Source organism: Maylandia zebra, linkage group LG1, assembly GCF_041146795.1.
Source record: "Maylandia zebra isolate NMK-2024a linkage group LG1, Mzebra_GT3a, whole genome shotgun sequence".
NCBI classification, from domain to species: Eukaryota; Metazoa; Chordata; class Actinopteri; order Cichliformes; family Cichlidae; genus Maylandia; species Maylandia zebra.
Window position 1 is genome coordinate 31,281,154 of NC_135167.1, and position 15,961 is coordinate 31,297,114.

The window sequence follows — 15,961 nt, forward strand, 5'->3', positions numbered from 1 at the left end:
TATATATGTAGTAACTACAAGTGTCATCTCATTTCCACTCTAATCTAATGAAATGTAGACACTGACATTGTATTAACATGATGCACTGCCTGACCCTAACACCACCTTGTCATCAGGTTTTGTTTGTCCTATCCACTCAAGTCCACTCAAGGAGAATTTGTCTGTTATCTAATCGCGAGTAGCTTGTAGCATTTAGACCAAACAGTTTCGACAGCACACTTTAATTGCACTTCTGACCGCCGCTAAATGTATGAAACACAGAGAAAAGTCCAATGAATCAATACTTTCTTCCTGACAAGCAAATGCACTGGCATAAGACAGACAGAGTCTTATGTTTAGTAATTGCAGCAATGATTTTAGTCTAATCTAGTCTAATTATAATGACATGTATGTACGATTTCAAGCCTAAAACCAGTATTTGGCATATATGTTTGTCCATTTCAGTGCTGACATGCTTGGAGCAAATAACAGTGAGATAAGTCCACTTTGGCAGTACTTGTACCTCTTTAGTAACAGAGAACACAGAGACATCTGGCCTAATGAGATGCTCGGGTTTCCCTGGGTTTGTTTCTTGTAACTGATTTCAAAGACAGCCGCAGCTCTGTATATGGTCAGGACTTCAACCAAGTCCCTTATCTTATAAATATGAACAAAAAAAATTGCAACTTCAAAGAGCATTTGAAAAAGTTAATTATGTTTTACTCTTGGACAGCCTTTCTGTAGATAATACTGACTTTATATGGTGATAAAAATGATATGAACATTATCTGCTGTTCTCTACATTGTGTATCACCTTTTGTGGCTGATCTCACAGTTGTAGCCTCAGAAAATAAAGAGCCTTATTGCACCTTTAGGGTATAATGGCTTGTCACTGCGGCATTACACAAGCACTGCTGCGCGCACTTGGCAGGCAGTACGTATTTGTACTCTTGTCATTTCCAGTCTTGATCTTCATCAGCGTCGTAACTCTGCTGACAATTTTTGTACTTTAATGCAACTGTACAAAAAGTGACTGATTAAAAAGGGTGAAAATGTATCTTTTTCTACCTGACATTTGTGGCACTGATATGCAGAAAAACATACAGAATGAAAGGGGGAATTAAATGCTTTTCAAATAGCTACATTAAATTAAAAAAAAACAAAAACCTTGAAATAGAAGTGTAAAATGTATATTTTACCCCATTTCATTTCCAATGCGTCCAAGCATACTGTCTTCTGATATTGGTAATTTTCTTAACTGTTTGGGAAAATAAATCTACCTTTTTTGGACTTCAGAGAGGTACATGTAGTTATCTTTTGGTCCAATAATTAGCCCTAGGGGGTTGCATTTGTGCATTTGTACCTAAATAGATTTTCAATGTACAGCTTAAAATTCTTTATCTTTGAATATTAATGATAAAACTAATTGTAATTCATGGAAACTAATAAACAGCTAGACATAAAAACCAGAGTCTCTATTATCTGATCTAAAGGAACATTTTTAACAAGCGTTCTGCTTGACAGTTGTAGTTTGTGTAGCAGTGGCCACATTTTTAGTTTCAAAAGTTGAGAGCCTAAGAAGTACAGAAATCCAATCTCGAAGTCATCTGACGGCAGAGTAGGCTTTTTATTAGCACTTTTTGATTTATTAGTATTTTTAAACAGTGATGACACAAAGAACACGAAGAATTACTGCTTCCTCTAAAGGCTAAGTTATTAGATTATAGCCTAAGAGTTCTCAGATTGCGACCATCCAAACACTATTTCTGTTTCCAAATATAAATGAAACTTAAATTACCCACGTACGGTTTACAATACAATCTAAAAGTGCATATTTGACTATTTGTCAGGCTTGCCCTTCAGTGATTTTCTGGCACATGCTGATGTGTGTTTCTAGATTTCCACAGTTGATAAACAGCATCTGCAGCCTCTCAAACGTTTACAGGACCAGCAGGGCACCCATCCTCTGTTCGCCAGCTCATCTTCACAGGGAGCAGGAGAGAAAACTTTTTTTTTTTATGGTTGAGCAGCTGCTCTATTTAATCAAATCTGAAGCTTGTTCACAAAAAGCTGCAGCGCTGTGGGGTTTTAGGTACCACTCTGGAAAATGAGGGGTGAAAAAAGCCTCAACTTGATATGACAAATCTTTGAAATGCTTACCTTTCCCAATGCCATAACAAATCTGTAATCCTCTGTTGCCCCAGATTGACTGTGTGTGACAGCAAACTTCATCAACACTTTGACCCCTCATACCTCTGTGTACACTACAGGTAAACTGGCCATTTAAATACTGAAATATTAATCCATTTTTTTAGAAACTAAATAAACTCTGCATTCGAACAAAATGAAGTTAGAATTTTATATTGCAAAGTAAAGACCCTACAATATAGAAAGAAACCCCAACAATCAGATTGCACCCTATGAGGAATTGGCGACAGTGGGAAGGAAAAACTCCCTTTTAACAGGAAGAAACCTCCAGCGGAATCCGACTCAGGGAGGGACAGTCAGGTGCCGCGACCATCTGGGGGTGAGCGGAGGAAGACAAGACAAAAGCGAGACATGGGAGAAAGAGCCAGAGCTTAATAATTTATCAATCAATCAATCAATCAATCAATCAATCAATCAATCAATCAATCAATCAATCAAGGCTTTATTCGCCACATGCAGGTTGCCCTGCAGTGAATTGGGACCCCCACCCCCACCCTCCCCGACCTTGCACACACAACACAGACATCACATGGGGATACAGGTCGGAGATCGGTAGCGTTACAGAAAAACACTGAAATATACACTACAATGGGAAAGTACAAGAGGATAAAAAGAGACCTCTACTCATGCTGGGCTGCTGGGAGGACAGCATGAGAACAGGAAACAAAAAAACTCCTCTGCACAAAAAACACATAAATGTCCACAGCACAACATTATGGAGCACGTGACAAGGCACAGGGTTGGGTGGGGGGTGAGAAGTAATCCAAAGCAAACACAGCAGCCATCCTGCCCAGTGCGGGCCCAGACCCGCCGTGTCCTCCAGGAGGTTGTATTTATCCGCAACACCTTAAAGGTCGGTCAGTGAAAATATTGTCTGACATTAAAGCAGTCCGTGGTGCAAAAAAGGTTGGGGACTGCTGTATTATACCATAACTAACGGAGGTTTCGGGGTCATCTGGTCCAGCTCTAAATATAAGCTTAATCAAAAATCAATATCGGCACTTAATATCTGCCACCTGAATCAAAACTGTTAGCTGGTTCCATAACAGAGGGGACTGAAAACTACTGAAAACTGGAATCAAAAGTAAGCCTGTAGTCTGAGCACAAAGTGCTCTGTTAGGATAATAAGGTACTATGAAGAGGACTGAATGTCCTCTTTATAGGACAAAACAAAAGCAAAAATAAAAACAAACCAGCTTTTTTTTTTCTTTTAAATGCTGAACATGCAACAAGCACCATTTTTAATAACTGTAAGGCAATAACATAAACTGTGGGCGGCGAAATCCAATACGGAAGCATATGAGTAATTAGCAATACAATCTTCACGTCTAGAGTGAAGTAACACAATAAAGCCAGAGATGCTGTCAGATTAATGCAGCCAGTTGGAAAGAGGGTATACAGTGGAGGGTGCAGAGAATCAGGTTGCTATTCTTCAATAGAAGGACATTATGTAACTGCTACACGGAAACCACAAGCTGGTTTAAACTTACAATAGAGATGTAATCCCAGGTGTGTTTTATTAACTGCTCCTGTCCAATGGGGCTGTGAATACAGCGGATACATGGAAAACTGGAGGAACCCAACTGTCTTTGTCAAATGCATGATGGGCTGGAGCAATTAGGATGTTGACATGGATCAATTAGCGAGTCAAACCTGTTCAAATGGTTGTTTATCACGTTAAATAAAAATAAAGGTAGTTTACAGTGATAGCGATGCCATATTAACCATTAATTGTTTAATCTTTTAAACAATATGCTCTGATAAGTAAAGATTAGCAATACTCTGGATTTTTCTGACTAAAAGCAAAACCGCAGCACAAATACTGTTGTTATTGCAAAAGTTGCTTTTACAGCTTGCTGGGCTGTAAAAGTATTTCATAAGCTTCATCTCAAGTCGGTCTAACAATTAAAATCAAGTGCATTCTTTATTGAACCGTCCATTTGCAATAAAAGATAATGAATAATCGGAGATGTTATCCAAAACTGTACTTTGATTACAAATGATGCTGAATAGCTCACAAGTACACACAGTACAATAAAAATATACAGCAACCTCCCTCCAGTTGGAGGCAGAGTGCAAGGAGTTGCAGCAACCATCTGGTTTCCCAGAGGTTGAGAGCACAACAACCTCAACCCCTGTGCAACCACTACTGTGACTCAGCCTGGTTGTATTCTGGTTATATTCCTATATATAAAAGCAGAGTTTCTGGGTGCCTGTGTCATTTTCAGTAAAAACCCCAACCTGCAGCGACTGCATCACTATACTATGAATTTCTTTATTAAATCTATGAGGTTCTGGCTACACTATGAATGTAAGTAATTTATTTGAATTACTCTTTATATAGACTGCAGCAGATTAACAACAAACAGCAGCAGGTTTGTGCTTTTCAGCAATTTATCCCAGTTCATAGCCACAGTATCACAAACAGACTGCATGGAATTGCCAACTTGACCCCATTAAATCAAAAACTGATAGCAGACTGATTTCGTGTTATTGGCATTTTATCACCATGTTGATACACCAAAGTCACTTTGAAGCCAGAAAATAACTGTGAGTGCTTATTATTATTGCACATATGCACAGTAACTTTATCCTGGTCTCCCAACACCGTTTTCCACCTACCGTGACTCCGGCCTTGGTGTGATACGGAACACCGCATGTAATCTTTTTCACTAAGAAGGGTATAATTTTGATCCATTCATAATGACTCAACACGAACCTGCAAGGATCATTCAGAAATCATGCCAGAACATACCCACCATTTGTAAAGCTGTCCACTGGGCTCAATTTGACCGTTTGCCAGATCATGTGATGTATGGTTGACACCACTGGGTTAAAGTTAGTTGGGCAAACTAACTTGTTATTCATATAAAAACTGTTTCAATAATTAAGATTTGTTTTGTTTTGTTTTTACTCTCTGGGATACCATCACCATAGACATCATCACTCTGAAAATATAATAAAGCAATAGACCTTTCAGCCCTATTCTACTTTTTCTGCATAATCCATCATATAAAATTGAATCAAATGAAAAGGTCTGTTTTTAAAACTTGTTTTATTAGTTTTAATGTTTTAATTTTATGCACATTGCATCAAGCAAAAATTAAATTATATATAACGGTCTTTGACTTGAAGAAATTTGTTTAACATTTAAACCTATTTTCTGTATACTCCAGCATATAAAATAAAATATTTTTGTGTTTACATTCACTTTCAAATAGATGCAAGTAAAACACAGCAAAAAATCAATAAAATCAAAGACTCAGCTGCACTGAGTCCTGTCACTCTTAAATCTATTTTCACATGTTTAGCAGGAGTGGTGGGCCGATGCCACAGTGATCATGTCAATGGGGGGATCCGGGGTTTTCTCTGTGAATTTTACATTCCCGTGGCGGCTTGCTAGGTGCTTGCTCAAAGTTGAAGTTTCATTTTTCAATGTAGAAAGAAGTTTTCCTCCCACGCAGAGTGTACAGCAGACGCTAATGTTTTTGTCACTTTTTACGGAATCAAACTTAAAGTAATTAAGTACGTTCATCCTTTAAACGCTGCATGGTCGTACTCTCTCCCGCACTCCATATTATCCATTGTTGATCTGCACACGTCTGCTGCCACAGGCGTCGCACGCTCGTACTTCATTGTCACGAGACACTATCACAAACAAAATCGCGGTTTAGTAACGCAGTTACGCAGCATGCTTACCAGAAAGTAACAGTAATCTAATTACTTTTTTGCAATAGTAATCCCTTACTTTACTCGTTACTTGAAAAAAGTAATCAGATTACAGTAGCGCATTACTGCCATCCCTGGTTGTTAGGCTATGACTGGATAAGGTTTGTTTGGGGGAGGTGTTCTTAACAGCAGGTAAACTAACCCAGAAATGCTAATCAGGCTTCTTTGCTTGATTAACAGAGCACTTCTTTTCTAATCCTTTCTCTGTCAGCTGTCTGTCTCTCAATTTTCTCTGACCAATTGATTTGGACGGCAGCTCAGCAATACCTTGTTAACAGCCTTCCTGAGTTTAAAGTGATTAATCACTCCTGCATTTTTTGAACTATTTACTAATGATTTTACAGGAACATAGATTGAATTCTTTTTTCAACAACAGAACAACAATTATCACAAATACTCGCACAGTGACAACAGCTGGGATCGTCTATTGTGCACGTTGGCAACACAGCCGGCTGACAGAGTTTTATCAGGCCTGATTAATGTATTGGCAAGACAGATGAATGGAGAAGAATTCCAGCCTCATGAAATTCCACTCTGTTGTTTGCTTGTTTTCTCTTCTTGTTGCTCTGGATACTTCAACGGAAAAGATTTTATCATTGAGGCATGATGGCTGGTCTATGAGAAGATTATTTCCCATAATTACTTAAAACAGCAAATTAAGGATTCCTTTCTCAAACAAGAGGTCACTATTGTGTTGTTCCGGTCTACGATATTTTGACACATTAATGATTTTTTTTCACAAAGTCATTGCATTTATTTTAAAAAAGAAATGTGCATGTGGATAATGTGGAAACTGTGAGAAGAATAAGAGCTTTTACTCTTCAAATTCCAAATATTTGGTTACCTTTTTTAAAGGAAATGACATACACTGAAAATTGTACACATCACGGTTTGTTTCACTTATTTTGGCTGATAAGACATGTCCTCAAGTGATTGTGTGGGCAAGTAGATATTATTTTTTTGACAGCTTCCCATCTCTACCAGGGCATCCCACTTTACACGGTGATGCTAAGGGAATGCACTTCTTCACACAGAAGTCACCATTCTCACATAAGTGGCAAATAGAAAACATAAAAAGGACTTGTTTAGGTCGCTTGTTGGTAATCACATTACAGGAAAAGATGACTTTTTGACCACTGTGGCCACGAAGCATGAAAATACGAGCACTCAAACGTGTTAGCGACACATAACAAAATCATGGCAGGTCCATTCCCTTGATCGGCAAGTGGAGTGAACTGGTGAGAAAAGGCAGCTTTGCACTGGCAACAAGGGGAAACGAATGAAGACAAATTAAAGCTTGGATGCCAGCAATGCACAAATATAAAACTGAAGTGAAATGAGGTCTGAGACTAGTGCCGACTAGTAAAATCATTGCATGCCACGCTAAGTATTGCAGTTTCATGTAGCCCCCAGCATAGTTCCACCCACCTTCAGGCTAAGCCGAGGTCGAATCAACTACTAAAAACAAACTTTCTTTTATAAATGCAAAAACAAAAGCCTCTGTACTGAGCTATTACAGTACAACCAAATATTAAGCAGATATTAAATTTCACCATCAGTTCCTACTTTATTCATTTCCATAATTTCTGATGTCATACTCACAATCAGAGAAACTTGGCTGCATCTGTTTCACGGTCTTCTTCTGTGCCAAAGGCATTACATAAATTCAGGACACGTAGTTTGAATGGCCGTGTAATCAAGCTACTGTTCCCAGAATAAACATTAGTTTGTAGGTTATATGCCAATTATAAGTCATAATAACATCATTGCTTAGTAACATATTAGGTGTTATAAGGTCGTTAAGGTATTAAAATAGCATCATATAAGCTGAAAGCTCAGGTTTCAGGCTGCTCTAAACACTGTTTTTTTTTCTACTCCTAGAACTTCGTGATGTCACAGAAAGATACCCCGCCCACCTGCTATTCACACTAAAATATTTTGTTTCATACGCAGGTGATCTGAAGGGCTTGATACTACCCACTACTCAATGGTTTTTATTCCACTTGACATGCTTTACTGCTAATATAGAGTATCTGATAAGTTTTCAAAGTAAAAGACTGAGTCACTGCAGATTAGGTCCTGAAACTTAACATCCTGAAATTCAAACTTCTCTAGTAGAGTCCAAGAATAGAAAATGGAGATGGAAAAGATAAATCACATTTATGGTCAGTAAATATTTTTTGAACGTTTATGCCTATTTATTATACGATTAAAAGAGGAACAATTAAATATATTTAAATAAATAAACATAATTTAAATATAAATATATGTAATATTTGCTTTGTCACTGAACATAGTTTGGTCTTCATTGTAAGTAGACTGTCAAGCGCTCAGTCTGAATATGTTTTATCGGTCTGTCATTGACTATCTTTGATATGTTCCCTGCCTCTTGCCCAGTGTATTCTGGGATAGACTCCAGCCCTCTGTGACCCTGAGTGGGTATAAGCTGATGTAGAAGATGGATGGATGTCTTGGCTGCAGGTAGAAGTCATTTTCCAAACAGCTAAATGAGCCATTTGTCACAGGGGTCAGCCGTGACTTTGACCTATGGTTGTCAGCACAATTTGGCTTCTGTTATGCAGAGCAGGTTGTTTCAGCACAGAGGAGTCAACTCTCACATAAAATGTAGACAATGGACTCAAAGGTGTGAGGAGCTAAAATCAACAGATCATTTAAAACAGAAACCCGTGTGACAGCTATTCCAAAAAAAAAACAAAAGACTGAGTACCAATCGATTATTCTTAACCATGGGCTGGATGACTGAAAACCTACACAGACCTCATGGACGAGCTAACCACTGGGTTAGATTTCCCACAGAAGAAAGGCCACACACCATACCTAAATGCATTTGCAATGTTTTCATTGTTTCTGAAAACTATTGGGTGCAAACATTTGTGGATGGAGAGGAGGGGCAGTAGACAAGGAAGAGCGGAGAAAGCAGGGGCAATGACACGCAGGAAACGATCGGAGAAGACTCGAACCCCTGCAGCTCATTTGGTACGTGGGTTGCTAGCTTAACCACGTCAGCTCTAGCAGCACCAAAAAAACAATAATTTTCTAACGCATAAAACATATAAGAGAATTCCATCTTAAAAACCAGACTATTTCTAAATAGGAACATAGCCCTCGCTCAGTTCTCCTGTATGTGTGAGCAGAAAGGTTTAAGAAGCACACTGGACAGGTCACCATACTATCACAGAGAGACAGACAACCACTAATGCTCACGAGATGGCGTAATGACCGTGAAAGCCATAGACAGAACTTTGACATGAATTGAGCTGCGGTTTGGCAGCCTGGCAGATCCTCATGTACTAAATAGGAGTGAAGAAGTTGAAGAATGGAGAAGAAGGAGGGAGGGAGGGTGGGGCACCTACACGAGAATGAACAGATTGCAGAACTAGGGGAACCCATATAGATGGCAGGCGGAAGGAGCGTGATTGGAGGCGTGGTCCTGCTCCTGAAATTCAGATACATAATCTCCAATAAAGTAATCGTTTGAGTCCAAACTATTACATTAGGTTATGCAACATTAAGGTTGCATAAACCACCTCATCCTTTGTGTTTTAGAGCTGCACATCAACAAGCACATTTGTAATGAACTTCAAAAAGTGAGCAAGATTCAGAGATCCTACTTGGCAGCCATGTGCGTTTGCCCGGCTTTGGCTCTGTATAGCAAAAATGTGACCACTAGACTGAAACGCTGCGGTTCACTGTTGTTTGTACAGTGTAGTACACAGGAGCAATGTAGACAACATTTATCAACAAGCAACAGGCAGTGGTATAGTAGTATGGCTGTATTAGCACCTCTTACACGTGTTGGGCTATTATTAGTTCTATCATCAGTAAAGCTGTTGGATTCAGTCAAATAATTAACTTTAAAATCCATCTATTCATATAATGGATAAGAAAAGCAAAACTCACCCCTGTATAACAGAAGCAATAACAAAATCTTGACACTGGAAAAATCTGATGCAGATGAGATTACTCAAACTAGTCTCTGATTGCCAAAAATGGAAAACTTTGAGTTGATAACCTCACCTCATCTGTACTTCCTGTTCTTACATAACCAAATCTGACATTATGTGCTCCTCCCTTTTATGTTCTTTGGTACAATAAAAAGTGGTAAATAAAGCAATACCTTTTGAAAAACAACCATAAATAACTCTCACTTGGTCACATGGCCCAGCCATATGGTTTAAATCTGCACTACAAAGACTCCCCCAGTACGTGGCAAAAGCACTCTATGAACAGTACGAGTCGCTGAGCTTCCATGGCTCAGGATGACACACGCTGTTGCAGTCAACTCAGCAGCTACAAGCCTTAAAATATGCCTGACCCACACAATTTGCATAAAAAATGTTTTGGATTTTGCCTCTTGCCATAAGCCACATTATGTAAGTGCAAAGTGTGAGGTATCAAGAGGCGATGGCCCTGTGCCAAGAGTGTGCTGTGATGCTGTGGGTGCAGGTGTTGAGAATATCTCACGTGAAGAGTTCCTCTGAGGATAGAAAGCGCTCCGTGAGATAAATTATCACATGCTGATGCAGTGTTAGCGTGCAGAGAAACGCTGAGAAGCAATGACAGTGAGTGGCGAGGTGTCTGGTTCAATTTTATGAATACAGACGCATTTAGATTTGACTTAAGATGGGAACTGAGCGTTGATGTCATAGCACCTTTTGATGCATTCTGTAAGTATTCAGAAGACTGAAAAGTCTTGAGACAATCAACTTTTGTTTTCTTGACTTTTCCCAGCATGCAACACAGTTTTTAGAGTTTAAACAGTTTTTTTGTTTGTTGTTCTTACTGCACTACTTCTCTATTGGAAATAAAGGCCTAATGTGCCTAATGTATAAATATGCGTTAAATCACTTCAAATTTTAAACACAAAGATGTGCTTTAAAACTTGTAGTACTCTGCTTTGATTGCTTATTTGAAAAGTTCAACTGCTTGGCACAGGATGCCTCTTACTTCTCTAAGTTTGACTTATTTCTTGTGCATTGGAAGCTTTTAGTTTCCACATCCCACTTGTGTAAATGGCATATTTAACTTTGACTGGCTCTCAGACTATTTGATGTCACACAGTCCTGCTTGTGCATCCATGTCCTAAACTAAGATTTAGTGTAAGCACTCAGAGAAACTTTCCTCCTTCAGCAGATGGTTGTAAAAACATCCGTCTAGTGCCAGACACACACACACAAGCACGCACACACACAAGCACCCGCACATTCAAGTGAGGAACTTGTTTCTTGTTTTTTTCCTCATCTGAAAAGCGAAAACTGCGATTTAAAAATCTTTAACTAAAGCATTTGGAATTATAAAAGCAGCAGTTCAGTATATAACAAAACAGAACAAGTAAACAAGTAAAATGATCTTTTGATGTGCAGCAAAGCAGGGAGTAAATTCTGCAGCACTTTGCCATCATACTTAGAATTTAGTTTTGCAGAAACACAATTCCTGGTGTTAGATCTTTCCAAATATTTGGCACAAAATCACAGCAATCTGACTTATGTCACCTTATTAGTTTTGCAGTTATTGGTTTTGCATATGACACTTGAACACAGCTTAAATGTTGTACAGCAGAAACATCAACTGGCCACATGAAGACTGGAAAAATGTGCGCCACATTCCTCCAGCGTCTACAGGGCTTTACGCACGCGCATTCACGCGTGGTTCTGTTGTCAAAGTAACACGGGAGTGTTTGAAAATAAAAGTGAGGGTGTCGTGCTCGGAATGAAAGTGTTTTTCTCGAGATGGGACCTTGTTTAGTGGCATATATTTTCCATTAAAAACATGTGACTGGCGCTGTTTTGATCATTACAAGGTTGTTTTTTTAAAACAAATAATAATTTTCACACACAAGCTGTGGGCCACATACCTTGGAAGACATCCACATCATGACGATCCTCCGAGCTCGCAGATAATCGCAGTCCTCTTGGGGGGTGAGGCGGGGTGGGGGGGGGAAGGAATTGTGCACGAAGTCCAGCAGACAGGAGAGAAAATTGCTCGCAAGCTCCCTTCCAATGAGTTTCCACGATGAGTCATTTTTGCTTTAACTTTCCATCTGCCTCCTTGTAAAGGGATATTGTCATTTTGAGGTGGTTTAAATGAAACTGGGGAAAACTGCTGTCGCCGAGTTTCCAACAAGCATGTCCATACAAAACCTGGGGCGAGTCATTTCTCCAGCCATTTTATAAACTGGTGATTCCTGTGCTTAGCTCTCGCAGTGGGTCAGCAATAGAAGGCTTTTTTTTTTTCTTTTGGCCTGTTGTGGAAAAACATAGTTGTGTAGGTGTCATAGAAATAACTGTAGCCCTGGTTTACTAAATGCTGTCTTATCAGTTAGCTTTTCTTTAATGTTAAATACTGGAACAGTTACAAAAGACTTATCCGTATTTTCGTTTCCAATTTTTTCTTTTTTCTTTAGTTTTACTGGCAGCATATAAAGGGGATTATTAATATCCTTAGTCTGCTCTCTGTGAGGAAGTTGTTCAAACATTCTTTAGCGAAGTGGTCAGAGGATTACTAAATACGCGCCACTTTCATGGCCTACAGCTTCTGTCTCTGAATACAAATCTGTCAAAACCCAGCGCAAAAAAAAAAAAAATCTACATTAGTGCAAACAGATTTTGAACTTTATTGCATAACAGCAAAAACGATCATCCCTATATCTGTTATTGACAGATGAAACTCATAAAGTGCGAATGCATAGCCTGTCTTTACTAGAATTTCAATTTGATGTCAGATTTGGAAGCCCGCACAGCTTAGATGAACAAATAGACTGGTGTGTGGTGAAGATGGTTTGGGGGAAAGGCTGCTGTTAGAGAAGTGCGCGATGGTTAAAAACAGGAGAAAGAGAGAGAAGCATCACAACCTGCCAATCAGTGGCATGAATGTGCGTGTGTGTGCGTGTGTGTGTGTGTGTGTGTGTGTGTGTGTGTGTGTGTGTGTGTGTCTGAGGCGTGTTTCAAACTTGTGTTGGGGATGTGAGGGCGGGAGGGGGTCACCTGCTGTTGGGCAGAAATGATGCTCAAAATTATCTTTATAGGGCGTGTTCTTCTTCTTCAGGAAAAATAATTAATAATAATAAACTCTAATTGTAATCACACGTCAGTCTGAATGGATTTTGAGTTAGTACTGTTTTTTCTGCTTATGTCTGTGCCGTTTCCTTTACTGGGGCTCTTGTCCAGCCCGCAAAGCGACTCCGTCACCCCCTCCTCCATTTCCATATACTCCGCTTTGTCACCGAGCGAGGAGCCAGAGGGCGAGCCTTTGAATTTTCTTAGAAAGTCAGGGAAGTACGGGCAGCCCGGGGGCATGCTCTCCACCACCGGCGACTGGTCCTCGTTATCGGTCTCCCTGTGATAAAAGTAGTTGAAGTTGGACACTATGACCGGGACCGGGAGCGCAATGGTTAACACGCCCGCGATCGCGCAGAGGGAGCCCACTATCTTCCCACCCACAGTGATGGGCTTCATGTCTCCGTAACCCACTGTGGTCATGGTCACTACAGCCCACCAAAACGCGTCCGGGATGCTCGTAAACTGCGAGGTGGGTTCGTCCGCCTCGGCGAAGTACACCGCGCTGGAGAACAGGATGACACCTATGACCAGGAAGAAAATGAGGAGGGCCAGCTCCCTCATGCTGGCACGCAGGGTGTGACCCAGGATCTGCAGCCCCTTAGAGTGCCTGGACAGCTTGAAGATGCGAAACACCCTGACAAGGCGGATTATTCTCAGGATGGCGAAACTCATCGCGTGCTGTCCGTTGCCCTGATGCTGCGCCAGGTCCGTGCCGAGAGTAATGAAATAAGGCAAAATGGAAACAATGTCTATGGAGTTCATAATGTTTTTAAAGAAGAGAGTTTTGCTCGGACTGGCAAAGAAGCGAACTATAATCTCAAACGAGAACCAGATGATGCAGACCGTTTCCACGACGAAAAAAGGGTCGTTAAAAGGAGTAAATCCGTGATCGGCTTGAGAGGAGTTGTTTCGTGGCTGTAGATACTCTTTGTCATCCCTGAACTCCGGCAGCGTCTCCAGGCAGAAAATCACAATAGAAATGACAATAACAAGGACGGACACGACCGCGATCCCCCTGGCAGGGCTCGAGCTCTCCGGATACTCAAAGAGCAGCCAAATCTGGCGCTTGAACTCATCCTCCGGCAGAGGTTTCTCCTCCTCTTTGACGAAGCCCTCATCCTCCCGAAACTTTAGTATCGCCTCCTCCCCGAGTTCATAAAACTTGACCTCCTCGGAAAATATGTCAAATGGGACGTTGACTGGTCTTTTTAAGCGCCCGCCTGACTGGTAGTAGTAAAGAATGGCGTCAAAACTCGGTCGGTTCCGGTCGAAGAAGTATTCGTTCCTCAGCGGGTCGAAGTACCTGATCCTCTTGTCCGGATCTCCCAGGAGCGTGTCCGGGAACTGAGTGAGCGTCTTGAGCTGAGTTTCAAACTTCAGACCCGACACGTTGATGACAACTCTCTCGCAGCAGCCGCACTCGCTGTAAACGTTTTCGTATCCGGACTGGGGCCGCCTGTCGGTGATCGACACGGTCTCCTCCTCATCATCCATGTTGCACAAAAAACTCGACCTTTTGCTCCCCCGGTCGCCCCCGCCCCCCTCCCCCTCCTCCTCCTCTTCCTCGGCTCCTTCGGCCTCTTCCTCCTCTATCATGATGTCCTCCTCGGATCCGAGCAGAGCCAGCTCGGAGTGGCGCAGGTCCCCACCGAGAGTGCCCCGGTTCCGTCTCCAGCGTCCGACGCCGCGCTGCTTTTTCCGCTCTCGGACAAATCTCTGCTGCTGCTCGGGCTCCTGCTGGTTCTGCTGCGAGGAGGAGGTGGAGGTGGTGGTGGTGGAGGTGAAGGAGGAGGGGGAGGGGCGCGAGGCGGTACCGCCGCTGCTGATGTTGGCGTTCGCGGAGGAGGCGGCGCGAGACTGATGCTGGCGGTTGTTAAGGAGATGAGCGCTCGAGGAGGTGTTGGAGGTGGACCCTCCGACGCCACCGCAGCTACCTCCTCCTCCACCTCCCTCCGTGCACGTTCCACCTTCGGCAGCAGCCGCTGCGGCCGCCGCTCTGGTGTGGGCAGCCTGGCGCTCCCTCTCGCGCTCCCTCTCCCGCGCGCGAGCCTGGGCATATCCGTAAGGCAGGTGGCTGTTGCACCCACCGTCCGCGCCCACCATGGCAAACTCCATTTTAAGTCAGTGAGCGCTTCGGTCCGCGGACGCTTACAGTAAGCGCTCGCGCGCTGTGATGTGGACGCAGACCAGAGGACAAAAGTTGCAGCTCAGCGCGCGCAGGGAGACAAAATGAGGCATGAAGCCTCTCGACCAATCAGTCGTGAATGCGAGAAAGTCAGAATAGCAAACACACCTCAGATGGGTCCATGCTGAGCGAATCCCATGTATCCTACTTACATGATACTGATTGCCATCTCTTCCAGTTTAGGTACAGCCCCCCCTCCTCCGGTATTTCATGACATCATTACCATATCCAAAAAAAAAGAAGAAGAAGAAGAAAGAAGGAAAAAGATCAGATGTAAAGGCCGGTGGCATAGCCTGTTACGCAGACGCTCGGTCAAACTTGCAGCGCCCCTTATTTGCTCAGCATTGTAAATCACCAAGTCAACAAGCGACACCTAAACAGTCTCTCCTCGGTTCCTCCGGTGCCCATCAGGTGGTTAATTTCTCCGCGAGGCGGGCTTGCGCCCGAATGCGTCTTTTGATCCTCCCTGGTCACTCATGGTTGCCATTTTAGGACGAGTTTAAAAAAGAGAGAGAGAGGAAGAGAGATCTCCGTTATTTTATACAGCTCCGGTGAATTTGAATGACTTTATTCATCTGACGCTCTCAGGAGCTGCGAGAACAAGAAGAGAGAAGGAAACAGCAGTTGGTTTAGGCAAATAAAACCAAAACCTTCATATCGATGTGTGTTGTTTTATCGAATACACAATCAAAATACATCATTGTTATTATCATCACCATCATTATTACTATGGAGTGAACACAAAGGAATATGGAAGACATTTATGGTTACAATACAATTT

The 15,961-nt window shown here is 41.9% G+C and overlaps 1 protein-coding gene across 2 annotated transcripts in view; it reads right to left on the reverse strand.

The window, feature by feature from the left end:
- kcna4 (potassium voltage-gated channel, shaker-related subfamily, member 4) overlaps positions 1-15,961 on the reverse strand; it is a 144,477-nt gene that overhangs the window by 127,763 nt on the left and 753 nt on the right. For both annotated transcript variants that reach the window (XM_004558041.3, XM_004558040.3), the window contains exon 2: positions 11,792-15,771. In XM_004558041.3, the coding sequence (XP_004558098.3) occupies positions 13,017-15,110 (2,094 nt within the window). In that variant the 5' untranslated portion in view covers positions 15,111-15,771 and the 3' untranslated portion in view covers positions 11,792-13,016. The remainder of the gene's footprint in view (positions 1-11,791; positions 15,772-15,961) is intronic.